At 38.3% G+C, this 19,461-nt stretch overlaps 1 protein-coding gene across 2 annotated transcripts in view; it reads left to right on the top strand.

The window, feature by feature from the left end:
• LOC128653834 (multidrug and toxin extrusion protein 1-like) overlaps window positions 1-19,461 on the top strand; it is a 174,864-nt gene that overhangs the window by 73,690 nt on the left and 81,713 nt on the right. For both annotated transcript variants that reach the window (XM_053707369.1, XM_053707370.1), the window contains exons 8-9: window positions 8,560-8,657; window positions 19,333-19,446. In XM_053707369.1, the coding sequence (XP_053563344.1) occupies window positions 8,560-8,657; window positions 19,333-19,446 (212 nt within the window). The remainder of the gene's footprint in view (window positions 1-8,559; window positions 8,658-19,332; window positions 19,447-19,461) is intronic.

Raw genomic sequence — 19,461 nt, 5'->3', positions numbered from 1 at the left:
AGTAAACACACGGAAAACTTGATAATCATATTTACATACAAGGAGTAATCAAGGTCAGCAAGCAAGTTAATGATCACTCAATGTGAACAGCATAAATATAGGACTTTATGCATCTCTTCAGAAATCTCAGTGGGACAATCCACACAATATACAACAAACATACCTTAATACCCTAGATAAAACCCATGCAATTTGACATAGTAATGGACATAATCAGACTTTAAATATGTGTGGCAGTTTGGTGAAAACATAACAGAGAGAATGGATCCCTCAAGTCTTCTCTAATAGTCTTCCTAAGAAAGACATAATAAGTGACCTCAAACGCAAACTAAACCCCCCCCCCAACAGAAGAAATCCCCCTCAAAAATACATCTAGAAGAGTTGGGGGTAGTAACTACTCATTTCTAGGGGAGGCAAATAGGTAGAAGAATAGGGGAAAAGGAGATAAGAAACCTATTTGGTGTCAAAAGGAGCAGACCCAGATAACATAATGGGAGATATAGTACATTTAGCTATTAACTGGATATACAGACCTAATGTTGCCAGTAATTAATGATGTCATATTCCGAATTTAAGCCAATCCGAATTAGACTATTAAGTCTATATATCCAGTAAATCTCTTGTATGCAGAGCAATTGGAATTTCTCTCCCCCTTTGGGAGGTCTTCTGATTTGTTCAATAGCTCTCCACTTGAAGCTACTTACATCCTGACAAGGTACTTCTAAGAAATGCCTGGACAGTGCAGAGCAGGGTCTTTCTCCCGATATATAGGATAAATGCTCCCTAATATGAGTCTCTACTTCTCAAGTAGTTCTACCTACATAGCACTTGGAACATTGTGTACACTCTACCAGATAGATAATAAAGGTACTTTTACAGTTGACACAACCTCTTGTGTCAAATGTCTCTCCTGAGAGGAAAGAGGTAAACGTCTTGCCAATCTTGATGTAATCACAGGAGGTAAACGTATGTCTCCCACACCTGTAAGTTCCATTGCATTGCAACCATGAAATTCGGGAGTCAGTTTCTTTAAGCAAGCTAGGAGATAATGTTAACTAGTGTGACATTCTTTTTGGCAACAAACATACACCCCCTTCCACAGTGTTCCTAAATTTCTTATCCCCCATTAGTATTGGTAGATTCTTGTTGATAATTTTACATATTTGATGATATTCATTGGAGAATGGAGTAACAAATTTAGGTTTCGTCTGTTGCAAAGACCCCTCTAATCCCCAGTTTCTGGGAGCATTCATGAGAAGGGAAGCCATCTCCATCTTAATCACCTCTTGAAATGCTTTATCCACTGGTGGACTTTGGGTAACCCCTTTCTCTCAACCTTCTATTAAGGTGTCTGCTGTCCTCAAGAAACGTACTGTCCAGCGTACAGTTACGACTCACTTTCATAGACTGCCCCTTGGCTATGCCTTTGAAGACATGCCTGGGGTGACTAATGTTAGCATGTAGCAGGCTATTGCCTGTAATAGGTTTCCTGAAGAGAACAGACACCACTCTACCTTCTGATGGTTGACCTCTGAGCGAAATGTCCAAAAAGAAAATAATGTCTTTCTGCCATTAATAGGTAAACTTTATACCACATCATTGGTATTTAAGTAATTGACAAACTCATCAGCCCCGGTTAAGCCGGCAGACCTTTCCATGAGCAAATTGCCAATATAATGTATGTACTTGACTATATGTGTGGGTGGAGGGGCTCCACTATTTCCATAGATGTGGGACCTCTCCCACCAGCCCATGAAGAGGTTAGCGTAGGAAGGAGCAAATTAAGCTCCCATAGCAGTCCCACACCTCTGGAGATAATAGCGTCCCTGGAACATAAAAAAGTTATGTTCCAGTAGGAACCCTACAGCCCATACCACAAATTCCTTCATCTCTGGGGATAGGTCAGTGTATAAATCCAGGAAGAATTCAACTGCCCTGAGACCATACATATAAGAGATTAAAGAGTACAGGGATACAACATCCACTGTCAACCAGCTGTACTCTTCGCTCCAACTGTACTCTTCGCTTTTACATAATGCGCAGGGCCTGAGTGGTATCCCTGATGTAACTAGGTAGTCTGGAGACCAGAGGTTGTAAGAAATGATCAACCCATTTTGACAGTGGTTCCATCAATGAGCCTATCCCAGCCATGATGAGTCTACCTTTCACATTAACTGTACTTTTGTGAACTTTCGAAAGGTGGTGGAAGATGGGGACCACTGGATTATTGACCAACATATGTTCAGCTGTCAATTTATTCATCAACCCATCTTCCACCACCTCATCCACAAGATGTTTAAGTTTGTGATAGAACCTTTTAGTAGGGTCCACTGAAAGCAACAGAAATGCATCCGTATCTTCCAATTGGGGCAACGCTTCTGCCACATAACTGTCCCTGTCCATGACCACCATGCTGCCACCTTTATCTGACTGTTTCATCACAATCTGCTAGATTACGAGTCTTGCGTTAGCCTTAAAAAGCAGTGTTGAGAGGTCCCAACACTGCTTTTTAACGCCCACTGGTATTACGAGTCTGGCAGGTACAGGCTCACCACTCACTTTAATTCCGTGACTCGAGCTTACTGCAAATCCCCTAACGAGGGTGTTTGTCTCTATTAGCCAGCAGTGACAGTATCTGGCTAACAGGTAGTGGATCCAAATTCCAATTTCTTTTAAAATGTTTGTTAATCCCCTGTTTTTAATGTGATCTAGTAAAAGTTATATTTTAATTTCTCATTTTTCTGCATCACATAAGTACGTTCTCAGAGTGCTATATTTGTACCCTTTTGTCAGTTTCTTACTGATTTTTTGTAAAATTTGCACATAGGTACAAGCACCTACCCCTATCAGATAAATCACATTGGAGTATATCAATAATAAATATACTCATCACTCTATGAATTAGTAGGGGAACGTCTAAATATACTAATAAACTGAGTAGTGCCATTGTCTCCTTTCTGTATACGCAAATCCCCTTACGTCAATTGCGTATCCTATCTTTTTAATGGGATTTTCCTAACACTGGTATTACGAGTCTTGGAGAAAGTGAGCGGTACAGCCTTTTATGGGCTAACGCCGTAACATAAAACTCTTAACTAAAGTGCTATAAAGTACACTAACACCCATAAACTACCTATTAACCCCAAAACTGAGCCCCCCCCCACATCGCAAACACTTAAATAAAGTTTTTAACCCCTAATCTGCCGACCGGACATCGCCGCCACTTATAAATATATTAACCCCTAAACCGCCGTACTCCTGCCTCGCAAACACTAGTTAAATTTTATTAACCCTTAATCTGCCGTCCCTAACATCGCTGACACCTACCTACATTTATTAACCCCTAATATGCCGCCCCCAACGTCGCCGCTGCTATATTAAATTTATTAACCCCTAAACCTAAGTCTAACCCTAAGTCTAACCGCCCTAACTTAAATATAATTGAAATAAAACATAATAAAATTACTACATTTAAATAAATTATTCCTATTTAAAACTAAATACGTACCGATAAAATAAACCCTTAACTAGCTACAATATAACTAATAGTTACATTGTATCTAGCTTAGGGTTTATTTTTATTTTACAGGCAAGTTTGTATTTATTTTAACTAGGTGCAATAGTTACTAAATAGTTATTAACTATTTAATAACTACCTAGATAAAATAAAGACAAAAGTAACTGTAAAATAAATCCTAACCTAAATTACAATTACACCTAACACTACACTATAATTAAATTAATTTACTAAATTACCTACAATTAACTACAATTAAATAAAATAAACTAAAGTACGAAAACCCCCCCCACTAAATTACAGAAAAAAAAATAAAATAATTAAAAGAATTTTAAGCTAATTACACCTAATCTAATCCTCCTAATAAAATAAAAAAGCCCCCCAAAATGATAAAAATCCCTACCCTATATTAAATTACAAATAGCCCTTAAAAGTAATCAGCTCTTTTACCTGGAATAAAAATACAATACCCCCCCAACATTACAACCCACCACCCACACACCCAATCCTACTCTAAAACCCACCCAATCCCCCCTTAATAAAACCTAACACTAACCCCTTGAAGATCACCCTACCTTGAGATGTCTTCACCCAACCGGGCAGAAGTGGTCCTCCAAAGGGGCAGAAGTCTTCATACGATCCGGGCAGAAGAGGAACTCCAGACGGGCAGAAGTCTTTATCCAGGCGACATCTTCTATCTTCATCCATCCGACGAGGAGCGGGTCCATCTTGAAGACATCTGACGCAGAGCATCCATCCAGACCGACAACTACACAATGAATGATGGTTCCTTTAAATGACGTCATCCAAGATGGCGTCCCTTGAATTCCGATTGGGTGATAGGATTCTATCAGCCAATAGGAATTAAGGTAGGAAAAATCCTATTGGCTGATCCAATCAGCCAATAGGATTGAGCTCGCATTCTATTGGCTGATTGAAACAGCCAATAGAATGTGAGCTCAATCCTATTGGCTGATTGGATCAGCCAATAGGATTGAACTTCAATCCTATTGGCTGATTGCATCAGCCAATAGGATTTTTCCTACCTTTATTCCGATTGGCTGATAGAATCCTATCAGTCAATCGGAATTCAAGGGACGCCATCTTGGATGACGTCATTTAAAGGAACCGTCATTCGTCGTGTAGTCATTGGTCTGGATGGATGCTCCGTGTCGACTGGCTTCAAGATGGACCTGCTCCGGATGGAGGAAGATAGAAGATGCCGCCTGGAGGTCCTATTCTGCCCGGATCGGATGAAGACTTCTGCCCCTCTGGAGGACCACTTGTGCCCGGCTGGGTGAAGACGTCTCACGGTAGGGTGATCTTCAATGGATTAGTGTTAGGTTTTATTAAGTGGGGATTGGGTGGGTTTTAGAGTAGGGTTGGGTGTGTGGGTGGTGGGTTGTAATGTTGGGGGGTATTGTATTTTTTTTTTACAGGTAATAGAGCTGATTACTTTGGGGCAATGCCCCACAAAAAGCCCTTTTAAGGGCTATTTGTAATTTAGTATAGGGTAGGGATTTTTATTATTTTGGGGGGCTTTTTTATTTTGCTAGCGGGATTAGATTAGGTGTAATTAGTTTAAAATTCTTGTAATTATTTAATTTTTTCTGTAATTTAGTGTGTTTTTTCCGTACTTTAGTTTATTTAATTTAATTGTAGTTAATTGCAGTTAATTTAGGAAATTATTTTAATGATAGTGTAGTGTTAGGTGTAATTGTAATTTAGGTTAGGTTTTATTTTACAGTAAATTTGTCTTTATTTTAACTAGGTAGTTATTAAATAGTTAATAATTATTTAATAAACTATTGTACCTAGTTACCTAGTTAAAATAAATACAAAGTTGCCTGTAAAATAAAAATAAACACTAAGCTAGCTACAATGTAACTATTAGTTGTATTGTACCTATCTTAGGGTTTATTTTATAGGTAAGTATTTAGTTTTAAATAGGAATAATTTATTTATTTGTAGTATTTTTATTTAGATTTATTTAAATTATATTTAAGTTAGGGGGGTGTTAGGGTCAGGGTTAGACAGGTTTAGGGGTTAATAACTTTATTATAGTGGCGACGACATTGGCTGCAGCAGATTAGGGGTTAATACATGTAATATAGTTGCAGCGACGTTGGGGGGGGGGCAGATTATGGGTTAATAAATATAATGTAGGGTTCGGCAATGTTGGGGGCAGCATATTAGGGGTTCATAAGTATAATGTAGGTGGCAGCAGTGTCCGGAGCGGCAGATTAGGGGTTAATAATATAAGGCAGGTGTCGACGATGTTGGGGGTGGCAGATTAGGGGTTAATAAGTGTAAGATTAGGGGTGTTTAGACTCGGGGTTCATGTTAGGGTGCTAGGTGTAAACGTAAATGTTCTTTCCCCATAGGAATCAATGGGGCTGCGTTAGGAGCTGAACACTGCTTTTTTTCAGCCGGCTCAGCCCCATTGATTCCTATGGGGAAATCGTGCACGAGCACGTTTACCCAGCTCACCACTACCGTAAGCAGCGCTGGTATTGAGGTGAGATGTGGAGCTAAATTTTGCTCTCTGCTCACTTTTTAGAGGCTAATGCCGGGTTGAAAAAAAACTGTAATACCAGCGTTGTTTGTAGGGGAGCGGTGAGCTGAAACTAAGCGTTAGCACCGCATAGCCTCTAACGCAAAACTCGTAATCTTGGTGAATGTGTTTATTATTCTGTAAATCAGTAAATGCTGTCTTTTCCTTTATAGTCAGATTATGGGGTCCTGCTTGTGTGGCCATGGACAGCTCAGTTAGGTCTTCAACCACTCTCTTGTGGAAAATCTCAAGTGATTTACCCCTAGCCTGGAGGGGATAAAAAGATGATTTTGATTCCAGTGTGGGCATGGTTACCTTCATACCTGTTTCATTATGATCATACCCTTCACTATACAGACCCTCAAGGGACACCACAGCGAATCTGCAAAGTCCAATCCATTTGATGCACCTAACATTTCAGGCACACTATCCACATATCCTTCAGCAGGGGCTCTGGATTCAGAGAAAAACTTACGGAACGTAAGATCTCGTATGAGTTTGTTAACATCAAGGATTGTCTGAAACAGATCAAAACTTCTTGATTGAACAAACCCCAATCCATAATTGAGGACTTCAAGTTTAACTGCTGATAATGGGTACGTGGATATATTTATCATTTATATTTATTGATACTTCTTTTGTTTTTTTGTTCTTTGCTCGTAAGGAGTACCTGGCTTGTTCCTGGTTCTCTTGGGTAGATACACTCTGATTTCCCCCCCCCCCCCACCCGGGAATTGCTTCGGGGTCTCGTGAAAAACCTGCACACTGGAGTACTGAGTGGTGCTTATTGGGGCTAAAGTTTCAGGGTGAGATTTGGGTCTAGTCCCTTGATTATTGGCACTTTTAAGTATACTCTTGTTCTTAGCCCCTGGGGGTATATGTGAGTTAAGTACCTGTGGCTGCTCATCTACCCCTGACACTGATTCATCACCTGAACCCCCCTCAAAGCTTGAGGCAAATCTGTCCTCATCAGAGGCTTCCACCTCTGAATCAGAAAAAGTGACCTTCTTGGGGGGTTCATGTGTAGGATTTTGTGCCTTCTGTCTATTACCCCTATGGTGCCTCTATTTTTTGTTCTTATTCCTATTGTTATTAGTATTATTACCATTTAAGGATGTCTCTTGGGTACCTGCATTGTACCAGGATTTATTTGTTTGGCGTTCTCGCCATATATAAACAATTCCCTGCGAATAATCTTTCTGATCTCTCAGGAACTTAGTATGTTTTGTTTGGATTATTAATTTCTTTGACTCTTCAATTGTTTTCCTAAAAATGGCTTAAAATCTCACATATATATCACATTCCTTAAACCTGTCCATATCGGACTGTATACATGCAATTTTAGACTTATCCTCCATAAGCAATACATTCTTATATTCGATAATGAGAGAAATAAGGGTAAGCGAACAGTCAGTTAAGGCTTGGTTCCAACGATTAACAAAATCCTTATCCTTAATGTCATAAGTTAGAAATTGATTCAACCTAAGCCCCCTAGGTACCATCTTCAGATCCAAATACTTGGTTAAAATCCACTCCTTTAGTTTAAAATTTTCATAGTCGTGGAAGAGGTCCCCCAACTTAATTTTAGGGGAGTCATGGCTGAACACAATATCCAGGCCCAGCAAATCAAAGTTATCCTCATCTATCTCCTTTAAAAACATAGAATCCGTTTTCTGTGCCTCCTCCATGAGGACTGGCAATATACCAGTAGACACCTTCTCTGAAAAATGCCAATAGTTCAAATGAGCCTACATGAGTGTCTGTATGTTAAATATAAAATATACTTACCCATAGACACATGTTTGTTTAAACACAAGTAGCAGACATCCAAACCAGTACTGAAATATATCAGCAGAGGTTATGGAATAGGAGTATAATGTAGATCTATAAAGGGAGGCAGAAGACACGTCCCATCGGCCGATTACAGAGGGTTTACAAAAGATTTCCCATGAGTTGAAACCATTTGGATTATAAAACATACCCCAAATACATCCCTCTGACAAGCACTGAACTTTCAGGGGAACCACCTCCAGTGGAGGCAAAGGAAAGACTGAGTTAAGTGTGTGGTGGGAAGGATTTTAAAGAGCTCTTGGGGTTTGGGAATCTGTGCCTCCTCTTAGTGGTAGAGAAGAGTAATTCCCATGAGTAATGGATCATGGACTCTCACCACCTGTATGAAAGAAATGGGGAGCAGTAGCCTAAATACGTCAACCATCCTTAGTGTATCCTAAGTACTTCAACCATCCTTAGTGTTCATATCCCACTAGTGGGAAATTCCTGTACTTTTTGTTTACCCTTTTGTTCAGCATTTAAACATTGCATGCTTCTTGATTAACATGTATGAACATGAATACTTTCTCTTTCTCATCAATTACTAAATAAAGCTCAAATGGGTTAGATGCATTGTTTCACTACTGGTAATTCTGTTAATGTGTACTCATCCATTATTTTGGAAGAAGATAATAACTCATCATCATTCTTATTACAGAGGCACAGCAGTGGCTATGACAATTACATATGTAGCAGATATGATATTGTTGTACCTCTATATCTGGCTGAGAAAAATCCATGTGGAGTCATGGTCAGGCAAGTATAAATTATTGATGAATCTATACCTAGTCATTTGTTTCTTTCACTTTTGAATTGTTACACATATGTGTCCTATTCTATTTCTTGATTATATTTAACTTTTTTGACATGAAAGTATATATAATAATATTTAAATGAGGAAAAACAAGGGCAGACTGAGACCAATCAGGGCCCTGGTCAAAAATGCCCCAAATGTATTCAAATATATGCATTTGAACATGGTAGCCTCCCTGCCCTGCACCCACCAGACCACCCAACCTCCAGGGCCAGTACCCCCAATGTTAAGGGCCAGAGAAAGGGCCCCCAACCTCCAGGGCTGGATCCCAGACTCCATGGCCCTCGCAGCAAGAGACCCACAACAGGACCCCCCACTCTAGGGCCCCTCAAGCAATAAAACCCACATCCAGGCACAAGGCTCCCACTAAACCCACACTTAACTGCTTAGTTATTGATAGGGCAGCTGTCAACCCTAACTTAAGCAGCACACCAGGAGCCATGGAGATGCTATTTGTGGGCCCCCCTACATGCTGGGCCTTCAGTCCAGGTCCTTTTTGCCCGGCTGATCAGTCCACCCCTAGACATAAGGCATTTCCTTCTTTCAAATAAGGGGGTTTCTGCTCACTTGGATAGCAAGTGGTTTTCATAGAAATGTTAACCAGTTTTAGAGTTCTGGGCTCTTTATTGACCATAATGCACTCATTGACCAAATTTGGGCATATAAACTATGTTTTGATAGAGCCCAGGTGCCAAATTGCCAAATCACAAGTTTCTTTGAGATTATCACTGTGCAATACAACCCGAACCTTAAGCACAAAGGATATAGGAACTCCCATTTCTTCTGAGCCTTAGTGAAATCAGGAAACTGATTCACTCATCAAATAATTGCCATACTTGAAATAAGCTAGTAATTCACTAACTAAAAGGGACATGCTATCCATATGCTAACTCACATGAAAATAATGCAGCAGATCTGAAAAATGCTGACTAGAAAATATCAATTTAAAAATTTCTATGTACAAATATTTTACCTCACAATCTCCTAGATTTAGAGTTCTGCGTTAGCCGTCAAAAGCAGCGTTAAGGGGTCCTAACGCTGCTTTTTAGAGTCAGTCAGGAAAGGGTCTAACGCTGACTTTCCAGCCGCGACTTTTCCATACCGCAGATCCCCTTACGCCAATTGCGTATCCTATCTTTTCAATGGGATCTTCCTAACGCCGGTATTTAGAGTCTTGGCTGAAGTGAGCGGTAGACCCTCTACCGACAAGACTCCAGCCGCAGAAAAAAGTCAGGAGTTAAGAGCTTTCTGGGCTAATGCCGGTTCATAAAGCTCTTAACTACTGTGCTCTAAAGTACACTAACACCCATAAACTACCTATGTACCCCTAAACCGAGGTCCCCCAACATCGTCGCCACTCTAATAATTTTTTTAACCCCTAATCTGCCGACCGCACACCCCCGCCACCTACATTATCCCTATGTACCCCTAATCTGCTGCCCCTAACATCGCCGACACCTACATAATATTTATTAACCCCTAATCTGCCCCCCCCCACGTCGCCGCTACCTTACCTACACTTATTAACCCCTAATCTTCTGACTGGACCTCGCCGCTACTCTAATAAATGTATTAACCTCTAAAGCTAAGTCTAACCCTAACCCTAACACCCCCCTAAGTTAAATATAATTTTTATCTAACAAAATAAATGAAATATTATTAACTAAAGTCTTAACTAAATACTTACCTGTAAAATAAACCAGATTGAACTCGCATTCTATTGGCTGATCTGAACAGCCTATAGAATGCGAGCTCAATCTGATTGGCTGATTGGATCAGCCAATCCGATTGAACTTGAATCTGATTGGCTGATTCAATCAGCCAATCAGATTTTTCCTACCTTAATTCCGATTGGCTGATAGAATCCTATCAGCCAATCGGAATTCGAGGGACGCCATCTTGGATGACGTCACTTAAAGGAACCTTCATTCGTCGTCTAGTCGTCGGGAGAAGAGGATGTTCCGCGCCGGAGGTCTTGAAGATGGAGACGCTCCTCGTCGGATGGATGAAGATAGAAGATGCCGCTTGGATGAAGATGTTTGCCGGTCCGGATGTCCTCTTCTGCCCGGATAGGATGAAGACTTCTGCCGCTCCAGATGTCTTCTTTTGGTCCATCGCTGCTCAGCTGAGTGAAGACGACTCAAGGTAGGGAGATCTTCAGGGGGCTAGTGTTAGGTTTATTTAAGGGGGGTTTGGGTTAGAGTAGGGGTATGTGGGTGGTGGGTTGTAATGTTGGGGGGTGGTATTGTGTTTTTTTTACAGGCAAAAGAGCTGATTTCTTTGGGGCATGCCCCGCAAAAAGCCCTAAGGCTAATAGAGCTGTTAACTATTTTAATTTAGATTAGGGTAGGGAATTTTTTTATTTTGGGGGGCTTTGTTATTTTATTAGGGGCCTTAGAGTAGGTGTAATTAGCTTAAAATTCTTGTAATCTTTTTTAATTTTTGGAATTTAGTGTTTGTTTGTTTTTTGTAATTTAGTTTAGTTTATTTAATTGTAGGTACTTGTAGTTAATTGATTTCATTTATTTATTGATAGTGTAGTGTTAGGTTAAATTGTAACTTAGGTTAGGATTTATTTTACAGGTAATTTTGTAATTATTTTAACTAGGTTGCTATTAAATAGTAAATAACTTTTTAATAGCTATTGTACCTAGTTAAAATAAATACAAAGTTGCCTGTAAAATAAATATAAATCCTAAAATAGCTACAATATAAGTATTCGTTATATTGTAGCTATATTAGGGTTGATTTTACAGGTAAGTATTTAGCTAAGACTTTAGTTAATAATATTTAATTTATTTCGTTAGATAAAAATTATATTTAACTTAGGGGGGTGTTAGGGTTAGAATTAGCTTTAGGGGTTAATACATTTATTAGAGTAGTGGCGAGGTCCGGTCGGCAGATTAGGGGTTAATACTTGAAGTTAGGTGTTGCCGATGTTAGGGAGGGCAGATTAGGGGTTAATACTATTTATTATAGGGTTTTTAAGGCGGGAGTGCGGCGGTTTAGGGGTTAATACATTTATTATAGTGGCGGCGAGGTCCAGTCGGAAGATTAGGGGTTAATAAGTGTAGGTAAGGTAGTGGCTATGTTGGGGGGGCAGATTAGGGGTTAATAAATATACTATAGGGGTCGGCAGTGTTGTGGGCAGCAGATTAGGGGTACATAGCTATAATGTAGGTTGCGGCGGTGTCCTGAGCGGCAGATTAGGGGTTAATAAGTGTATGGTTAGGGGTGTTTAGACTCGGGGTTCATGTTAGGGTGTTAGGTGCAGACTTAGAAAGTGTTTCCCCATAGGAAACAATGGTGCTGCTTTGGGAGCTTAACGCTGCTTTTTTGCAAGTGTTAGGTTTTTTTTCATCCCAAAATGCCCCATTGTTTCCTATGGGGGAATCGTGCACGAGCACGTTTTTCTAGCTTACCGCTACCGTAAGCAACGCTGGTATTGAGAGTTGAAGTGGCGGTAAATATGCCTCTACGCTCCCTTTTTGGAGCCCTTCAGAGAACTCTCAATACCAACGTTATTTAAAAGGTGCGGGGGGAAAAAAACACGCGTAGCTAACGCACCCCTTTGGCCGCAAAACTCTAAATCCAGGCGAAAGTCTTCAGCTCACCAGAGTGAGTGCCTTGTAAGCAGTTATTCTACAGCTGTATGGTAGGGGAAAAAACAGCCAGTCAGCAACATCTGTGCTTACTTCACACATAGGGGCCGAATTATCAAGCTCCAAATGGAGCTTGATGCCCCTGTTTCTGCGCGAGCCTTCTAGCTAGCCGGAAACAGTAGTTATGAAGCAGCGGTCTAAAGACCACTGCTCCATAACTTGTCCACCTGCTCTGTGGCTGCGGACATCAATCCGCCTGATCCTGTATGATCGTACTGATTGACACCCCCTGCTAGTGGCCAATTGGAACTGTTTGTGCAATGATAAATGCTGACAGCGTATGCTGTCTGCATTTATTGATGTGCGGCTGACATGCATCGTATCATGTCCGTCCGCACTTTAATAAATCAGCCCATTTGTCTTACTGTGATGTTGTGGGATTTCTCCATAATCTCAAGAGATTTCATACTGAACTTACTTAAACTGAGGAGGGAAATAATATGACTGTGTCTGTACATGCCAGATGCACGCTCCCATGCAAGTCCCAGGACTTGCTTTCTGATTGAATTTTGGAAGTCCCTTAAGAATGGGATATGGCAATTGAGAAAATTTTCCAGTAAAATGTCTTTCATTTTTACATAGAGATGTGATATTTTCTAGTCAGTTTTTTTTTACAAATATGCTGCATCACTTTCAAGTTATTCAGCATTTGGGTAACATAAACCTTTATAAATTATTTATAGGCTTTATTTTGGGTGATGGAATTATTCTACAGAACTATTTGTCCCTTTCAGTGATATAAATATGTCCCTCATTTAGGGGTCACAGTAACAGCCAACAGTGGTCATCTTGTACAATCTTTATGTCAGGGCTCCTCATCAAAGAAACTTGCACGAAAGCCATCCAGTAACTCGGAAAGGAAAAATATATGTATTTTTCTATGATACCAATGTATATAATTATTTTTATTGGAATTAATATTTATTTTCAGTGGGTTTTTTTTCTTAACGACATGTTCATTTAGTTTACTGTGAGGTATGAATATGGCAAATAATATATTTAAGTCGGTATTGCATAACTTTTTCTGTCTATCATCTATTTATTTATCTATCTGTACAACTTGGTGATTTGTAACAACTTTAATACATAATACACAAATTCTGCATATATAAATCTTTCAACTGAGTCAGTGTAAATGTTATTTTTATTTACTCCCTTAATATTTAGTGTAAAACATAATTTCATTACCATCAGGACATTTTGTAATATGGGGGGTGGAGAAGTGGCATAGTGGTGCCATCACACGTCTGTGCCATCACATGTCTGAGGAGCTGCGCAACTGCAGAGTAAGGCAAAGAGGGAAGGGGCCGTGTACTGGGTGCCTATCAGCAAGCAAGCAAGCAAACTCCGGCTAGCAGCAAGAGTGCATATCAACAAACCCACGGAGGTAAAGGGGGTCTGCAGGTCGGCAAAGTGACGTTGGGTAGGACGGACTAGATGTTCCGGGTATAAGCCACGGCTAGGAGGGATGGCATAGGCTCAACAAGACAAGTCTGCCTTTGAAATTCAGTCAAGGATTTCTACCCCATATCACCATCAACAACAGGTGAGACCCTCCCCCTAGAAAAGTCGACCAAGCTTTGGACTACAGAGGAGTACTCTAAGGAAATTATCACAGCAGCAGGATCAAGGTATCTTTTTTTTTCTTTCATTTTTCCTTGTTACTACCAGAAAGTGTATTATATTGTGACTGTGGTATACTTGGTTTTAAAGAAAAATGGAGCAGTGAAAATACTGCTAGCAGCATTTGAAAGACTTTGATTGACTGCTAATAATCAAGCATTAAATAAGTAGTGATATGCGATATGTGAATATCCTCTAGGCATTAAAGTCAACATTAAAAGCCGGTGATACACAAGATAAAGTATCTGGATATTAAGAAAATCTAGAGAAGTATAACTACAGACATAAGCCTATGTATGCATTTACTCTTTTTCTTTTATTACTGCAAAACTCCTTAATAACAAGGAAGAAAGGAGAGAAGGCCAGTTTTGGGCTCATGAGCTTGACTTTTAAGTTGTAGTTATTTCTCTACTCAATAAAAACTGCTCATTAGAGGTCGGTGTAGAATTAAAGGGGTCTGGGTCTGTAATTCTCCACTGGGTTAAAGCTAATGTGGAAATGTATTAATAAAGGCCAATTACAAAAGGTGGTTGTACTGAAACTTTTTGCCTCTTAAATACAAATAAATATATTTTATGGTTTGGGCGCAGGCCCCTTCCTCACTTTCCTCAAAGATTTGGAACCTCTTACCTCTTAAATACAAAGAAACACACTCTATGGCCTGAGTGCAAGCCCCTTCCCCACTTTCCTCAAAGATACAATAAAACTGAAAAATAGATGCATCTGAAAGAATTTAGTAAAGTTCTGGATGGATAAATGCTTGAAATCCCAGAAAATGTAATCAAAACAGAAAATAGGGGAAAGAAAACCAAATAAAAATATTAATATCTCTGGCTCATCAATATTGGAAGATAAAAGTGAGGAAACTGAGGCCAATATTATCGCTAGCCAAGTTTCTGCCTTAATCTTTCCCAAAATGGAAGAAATAAATATAAAATTGGCTTCAATCATGGAGGAGTTGAAGAGGCAGAATGAGCGGCTCACAGAAATGGAGCAGAGTAAATGGGCCATCCTAAGAGCCTACAGAAAATAACAACAGCTTACTTATAAAGAAGGAAGAGTCTTAATTTTTCAAGACTTTTCATATGAGACTGCAAGTAAAAGGAAGCTGTTTTCACCTATCTGCACGCGATTGGTGAAGGAAGGGAAGAACTTTTCCTTAATGTACCCGGCTAAATTGAAAATCATAACAGGGAACGATGGCTTTTATTTTTGAGTCCCCTGATCAGGCCCAAAGATTTTTGGACAGAGATATTAAGCCCAGTTAGTTTTTGATTGAAGGGTTTCTTATCACTTCATAATGGTCTTTCCCCCCTAAGAGTTTTAAATTTTTTCTTTTTTTTTTTCTTTATCTTTTTTTTTTTCTCGTACAAGTGGATTACTTATTTCTAAATTAATATGTTATATCTGTTTAGACACTTATAGAGAGTTTATATGAATATTATACAATCTTGTTCTCTGAAATTGTGAGAAATGTATGCAAAGCACTTAGGGTAAGGAAATTTTGAGAGAAGGAAAAGGAAAGAGAAATGTCTGAAAGGAAAGGGATTAAGAAAATATCGTTATTTCACAATGAGGGTATGGTATAGTGTAACAAGATGGTTGTTTTTTTGTTTTATTTTGCACAAGTGGGTTAGTTAGCTTTCAAATGAGTATGTTATATTTGTTTAAATATTCACGAGAGTTTATAGCGATGTTACATAAGCCTGTTTTATTGAAAATGTGAGAAATGTATGATCATTGATTATGTGTTAAGTGAAAATATGGAGACTCACAATAAGGGTAATACTTAGTGTAATGAGAAGACTCTACCTTCTCTATCTAAAAGAAGAAACCATTGAGGATGGTTACTAGTTTTTGAATACACACAAGAGTGGATTGGTGAATTAATTTTAGTATGTATTACACAAATAAATTATAGGGGTATAGAATGTTTTTTTTTTTTTTTTTTTTTTTTTGCACAAGTGGGTTAACTAGTTTACAAATGAGTATGCTATATTTGTTTAAATATTCACGGTTAGTTTAAAGGAATATCACATAAGCCTGTTTATTGAAATAGTGAGAAATGTATGATTATGTGTTAAGTGAAGATATGAAGATTCACAATAAGGGTAATATTTAGTGCAATAAGAAGAATTTATCTTCTCTATTCAATAGAAGAAACCATTGAGGTTGGCTAGTAGTTTTTGAATACACACAAGAGTGGATTAGTGAGATAATTCTAGTATGTATTTCACAAATAAATTATAGGGCTATAGAACGTGTTTTTTTTTTTTTTTCTCGTTAGGGAGGAATACTGCATTGAGAAGTGCTGGGAGAACAAAGATTAGAAATGAAATGGGTAACTGCTTAAGGTCTAACAAACTGAAAATATAAAGAGTGAAGGCTCATGGAGATGATAAAAAGATGGGAATAATAACGGAAGGAGAGGATTTAGATGATTTGAGTTATTTGGGCTTTTCCTCTTTCCGCCCTTTCTGCCCCCCCCCCCCTTTTTTTTTTTTCCTCCTCGTGTCGTTGATGGTAGTTTATGAAAAAACATAATGGTTAAACTACTATCATGGAATGTGGGGGGATAAATTCCCCGATAAAACGCAAAGCCATTGTGAATTTTTTAAGTAAGAAAAAAGTGGACATTATAGGCCTCCAGGAAACGCATTTGTCTGAATGTGAACATCAAATAATCAGGGCTGGATGGATTTCTGAAGTCATTAGCTCATTGTACAAGAAATAGGCAAGGGGGTAGCATTTGTACTACACCAGAAGTTGAATTATGTAATTAAGTAAAAAAGAATTGATAAGGAAGGAAGGTGTTTTTATACATATAAACAAAGAAGTTAGGGCATATTTTATCGGGAACATATATGGTCCCAATAAAATAGATTGGAAATTTTGGAGGAATATTTTTTAAAATTATAGATAAATTCTCAATGTATGAGACAATAATTATGGGAGATTATCTCATTGATAGAGGGAAATTGGGGGGTAACCAGAGGAAAACAATTCCAAAGCGTAATTTAAAATATGAAAAAAAGATATTCTCAACTCTATTAGATTTATACAACTTGAGGAATATATGGAGATTTTTAAATCCTAATAATTTAGAGTACACATGTTTTATGATCGTTATACATTTGACTTTAGCTCGACTAGATTTATTCCTGATATCAGGAACATTGATTAATAGAATTGAGAATATGAAAATTTTGTAGTTTACACTATCAGACCACGCACTTATAGCTGTAACAGTAAAGGAGCCCAATAAACCAAATTATAATTCATTTTTTATGCCTAGCTATTTGAATAACTCAATAAAGTTTGTTCAGTTTTTAAAAGCAAAATGCCTCGGTACTGGTTAGTTATGTATCTTCTTCTTTTCCCCTGCCCTATGTCCCCACTGCTCTTTGACTTAATCTTGGAGCCATTGGCTATTCTTCTTAGGGGCTTCTTGGTAGGGTCTGAGATTGGCAAAGAAACTGTTAAAATCTTGCTCTTTGCAGATGATCTACTTATGTTTGTCTCGTTTCCAGGAAAATATGTTAAGGTATTAATAGAAATATTGGAAATGTATGGAGAGGTTTCAGGTTACAAAATCAAGTATTCTAAATCTAAAATTCTGTGGTTAAAGAAACCAATTGATACCCAAACATATCAATTTATAGAAACACAGAAATTGAGTTACCTGGGAATTTTTCTATCATCAAACCCAGCTAAATGGTATGAATTAAATATTACTCCGGCTCTCCAACAAAATATAGAAAGATTAAAACAATGGATTAATATGCCGCTTTCATTAATGGGTAGGGTATTCAAAATGTTTATTTTACCTAGAATTCTCTATCTTATCAGAATTCTCCCCATGATGATAAGAGACGCAGATATCTGTAATTTTTTTAAAGAACTTCGGCACTTTCTGTGGAAAGGGAAGAAGCCGAGGATTAGATTGGAAAAATTATACATTCCAATTTCTAAAGGGGGATTGGCCCTCCCTAATTTAAAAAATTATAATTATGCAGCTTTAGTAAGATATTAATTAGATTGGTTAACATATACGGATAACTTCTCGAATTGTAAAATGGAGGAAGCAGTATGTGCGCCATTATCTCTGCCATTCATTTTGCATGCTTCAGATAGGGAACTTGGCACTAGAATTCGCACACACACCCTTTATAAAGATATCATAAGGGCTTGGAGGGGGGCAATGAAACTGGTGGGCTATGGGCATATGGTCACCAAATAACTGCCCCTTTTGGGGAACCCTAGATTTATTCCAGGCTTAAGTTATGAGGTATTCCATCGATGGAGGTTCAAGAACATTGTATACATAAACCAATTAATTTAACCCCCTGTTGCTATAATTTTAGGGAGTTTCAGTTAAAATATGAAGTGTCAACATCAGATAAGTTCCATTTCTTTCAGGCAAAACACTACCTGTTGCAAATGTTAGGCCAAGAACCAAGAATTGCTTATAAGCATGTGATTTTAGATTGTCCAAGAGTCAAAAAGGGTCTATTGTCCTTCTTATATGGTATATTACAAACTCCAGAGACGGAGAGAGTTATTGGAGAGTACACTAATAGGTGGGGTAAATATAACCTCAGTACTAGTGTGATTGGCTCTAGTTTTGAAGTTATTAAGAAGATTACAAAGTCATCTAAACTCTATCTTCCTAAATAAGGAGGCAAACTGGGGGGGCAAACACTAGATTTATTCAATGGGTCATAATCTTAACGAGATCCTTAATTTATGTAAACTGGATCAATAATAAGATTCCTTCTATAGGAGCAGTTAAAAAAATGTTAGTCAAACAAGCGTTCCTGGAGGCTTATGAAACTACATTTTATAGTAAAGGAAATATCTTGATTTACAAGAAAACATGGCTGGAATTTATTAAGTACATGGGGGAAGATGTTTTGTTAAACATATCACAGATAATTCCATTGTCTGAGGGGAGCGGGGAAGTAGTGGGGTAGTTTTTTTTTCTTTTCTTTTTTTGTTTTTTTTGTTCAGGGAGGGGTTGGGAGTAGACAAGTTCTGTATCTGTTTAATACAATAAGTTGATAATGCAAAGCTATTTAGTGGTCTGATTAGAGGATGGAAAGCCTTAGAGGAATGAAGAGTGAAGTGGAAAGAAGGGGGAGTACTTGGATATTATAAGTTGGCGATGGCTAGCTAATCAATATCTTATACGATATTTTTTTTTCTCTTTTCGTTCACTTTTTTATTCTGCTGTATATTTTATATATGGATTTTTCAATAAATAATTTAAAAAATTTAAAAAAAAAAAAAACATTTTGTAATATTTCATATTCTCCATTTGTTTTATTTACAGGTTGGTCTACTGAGTGCTTGAAGGACTGGGGGTCTTTTCTCTCTCTTGGAATTCCAAATATGGTGACAATCTGTATGGAATGGTGGTCTTTTGAAATAGCAATATTTTTAACAGGTATCTATAATATAT

The sequence above is a fragment of the Bombina bombina genome, chromosome 3 (assembly GCF_027579735.1).
Source record: "Bombina bombina isolate aBomBom1 chromosome 3, aBomBom1.pri, whole genome shotgun sequence".
Lineage (NCBI taxonomy): Eukaryota > Metazoa > Chordata > Amphibia > Anura > Bombinatoridae > Bombina > Bombina bombina.
This window is presented reverse-complemented; position numbering and strand designations above follow the sequence as displayed.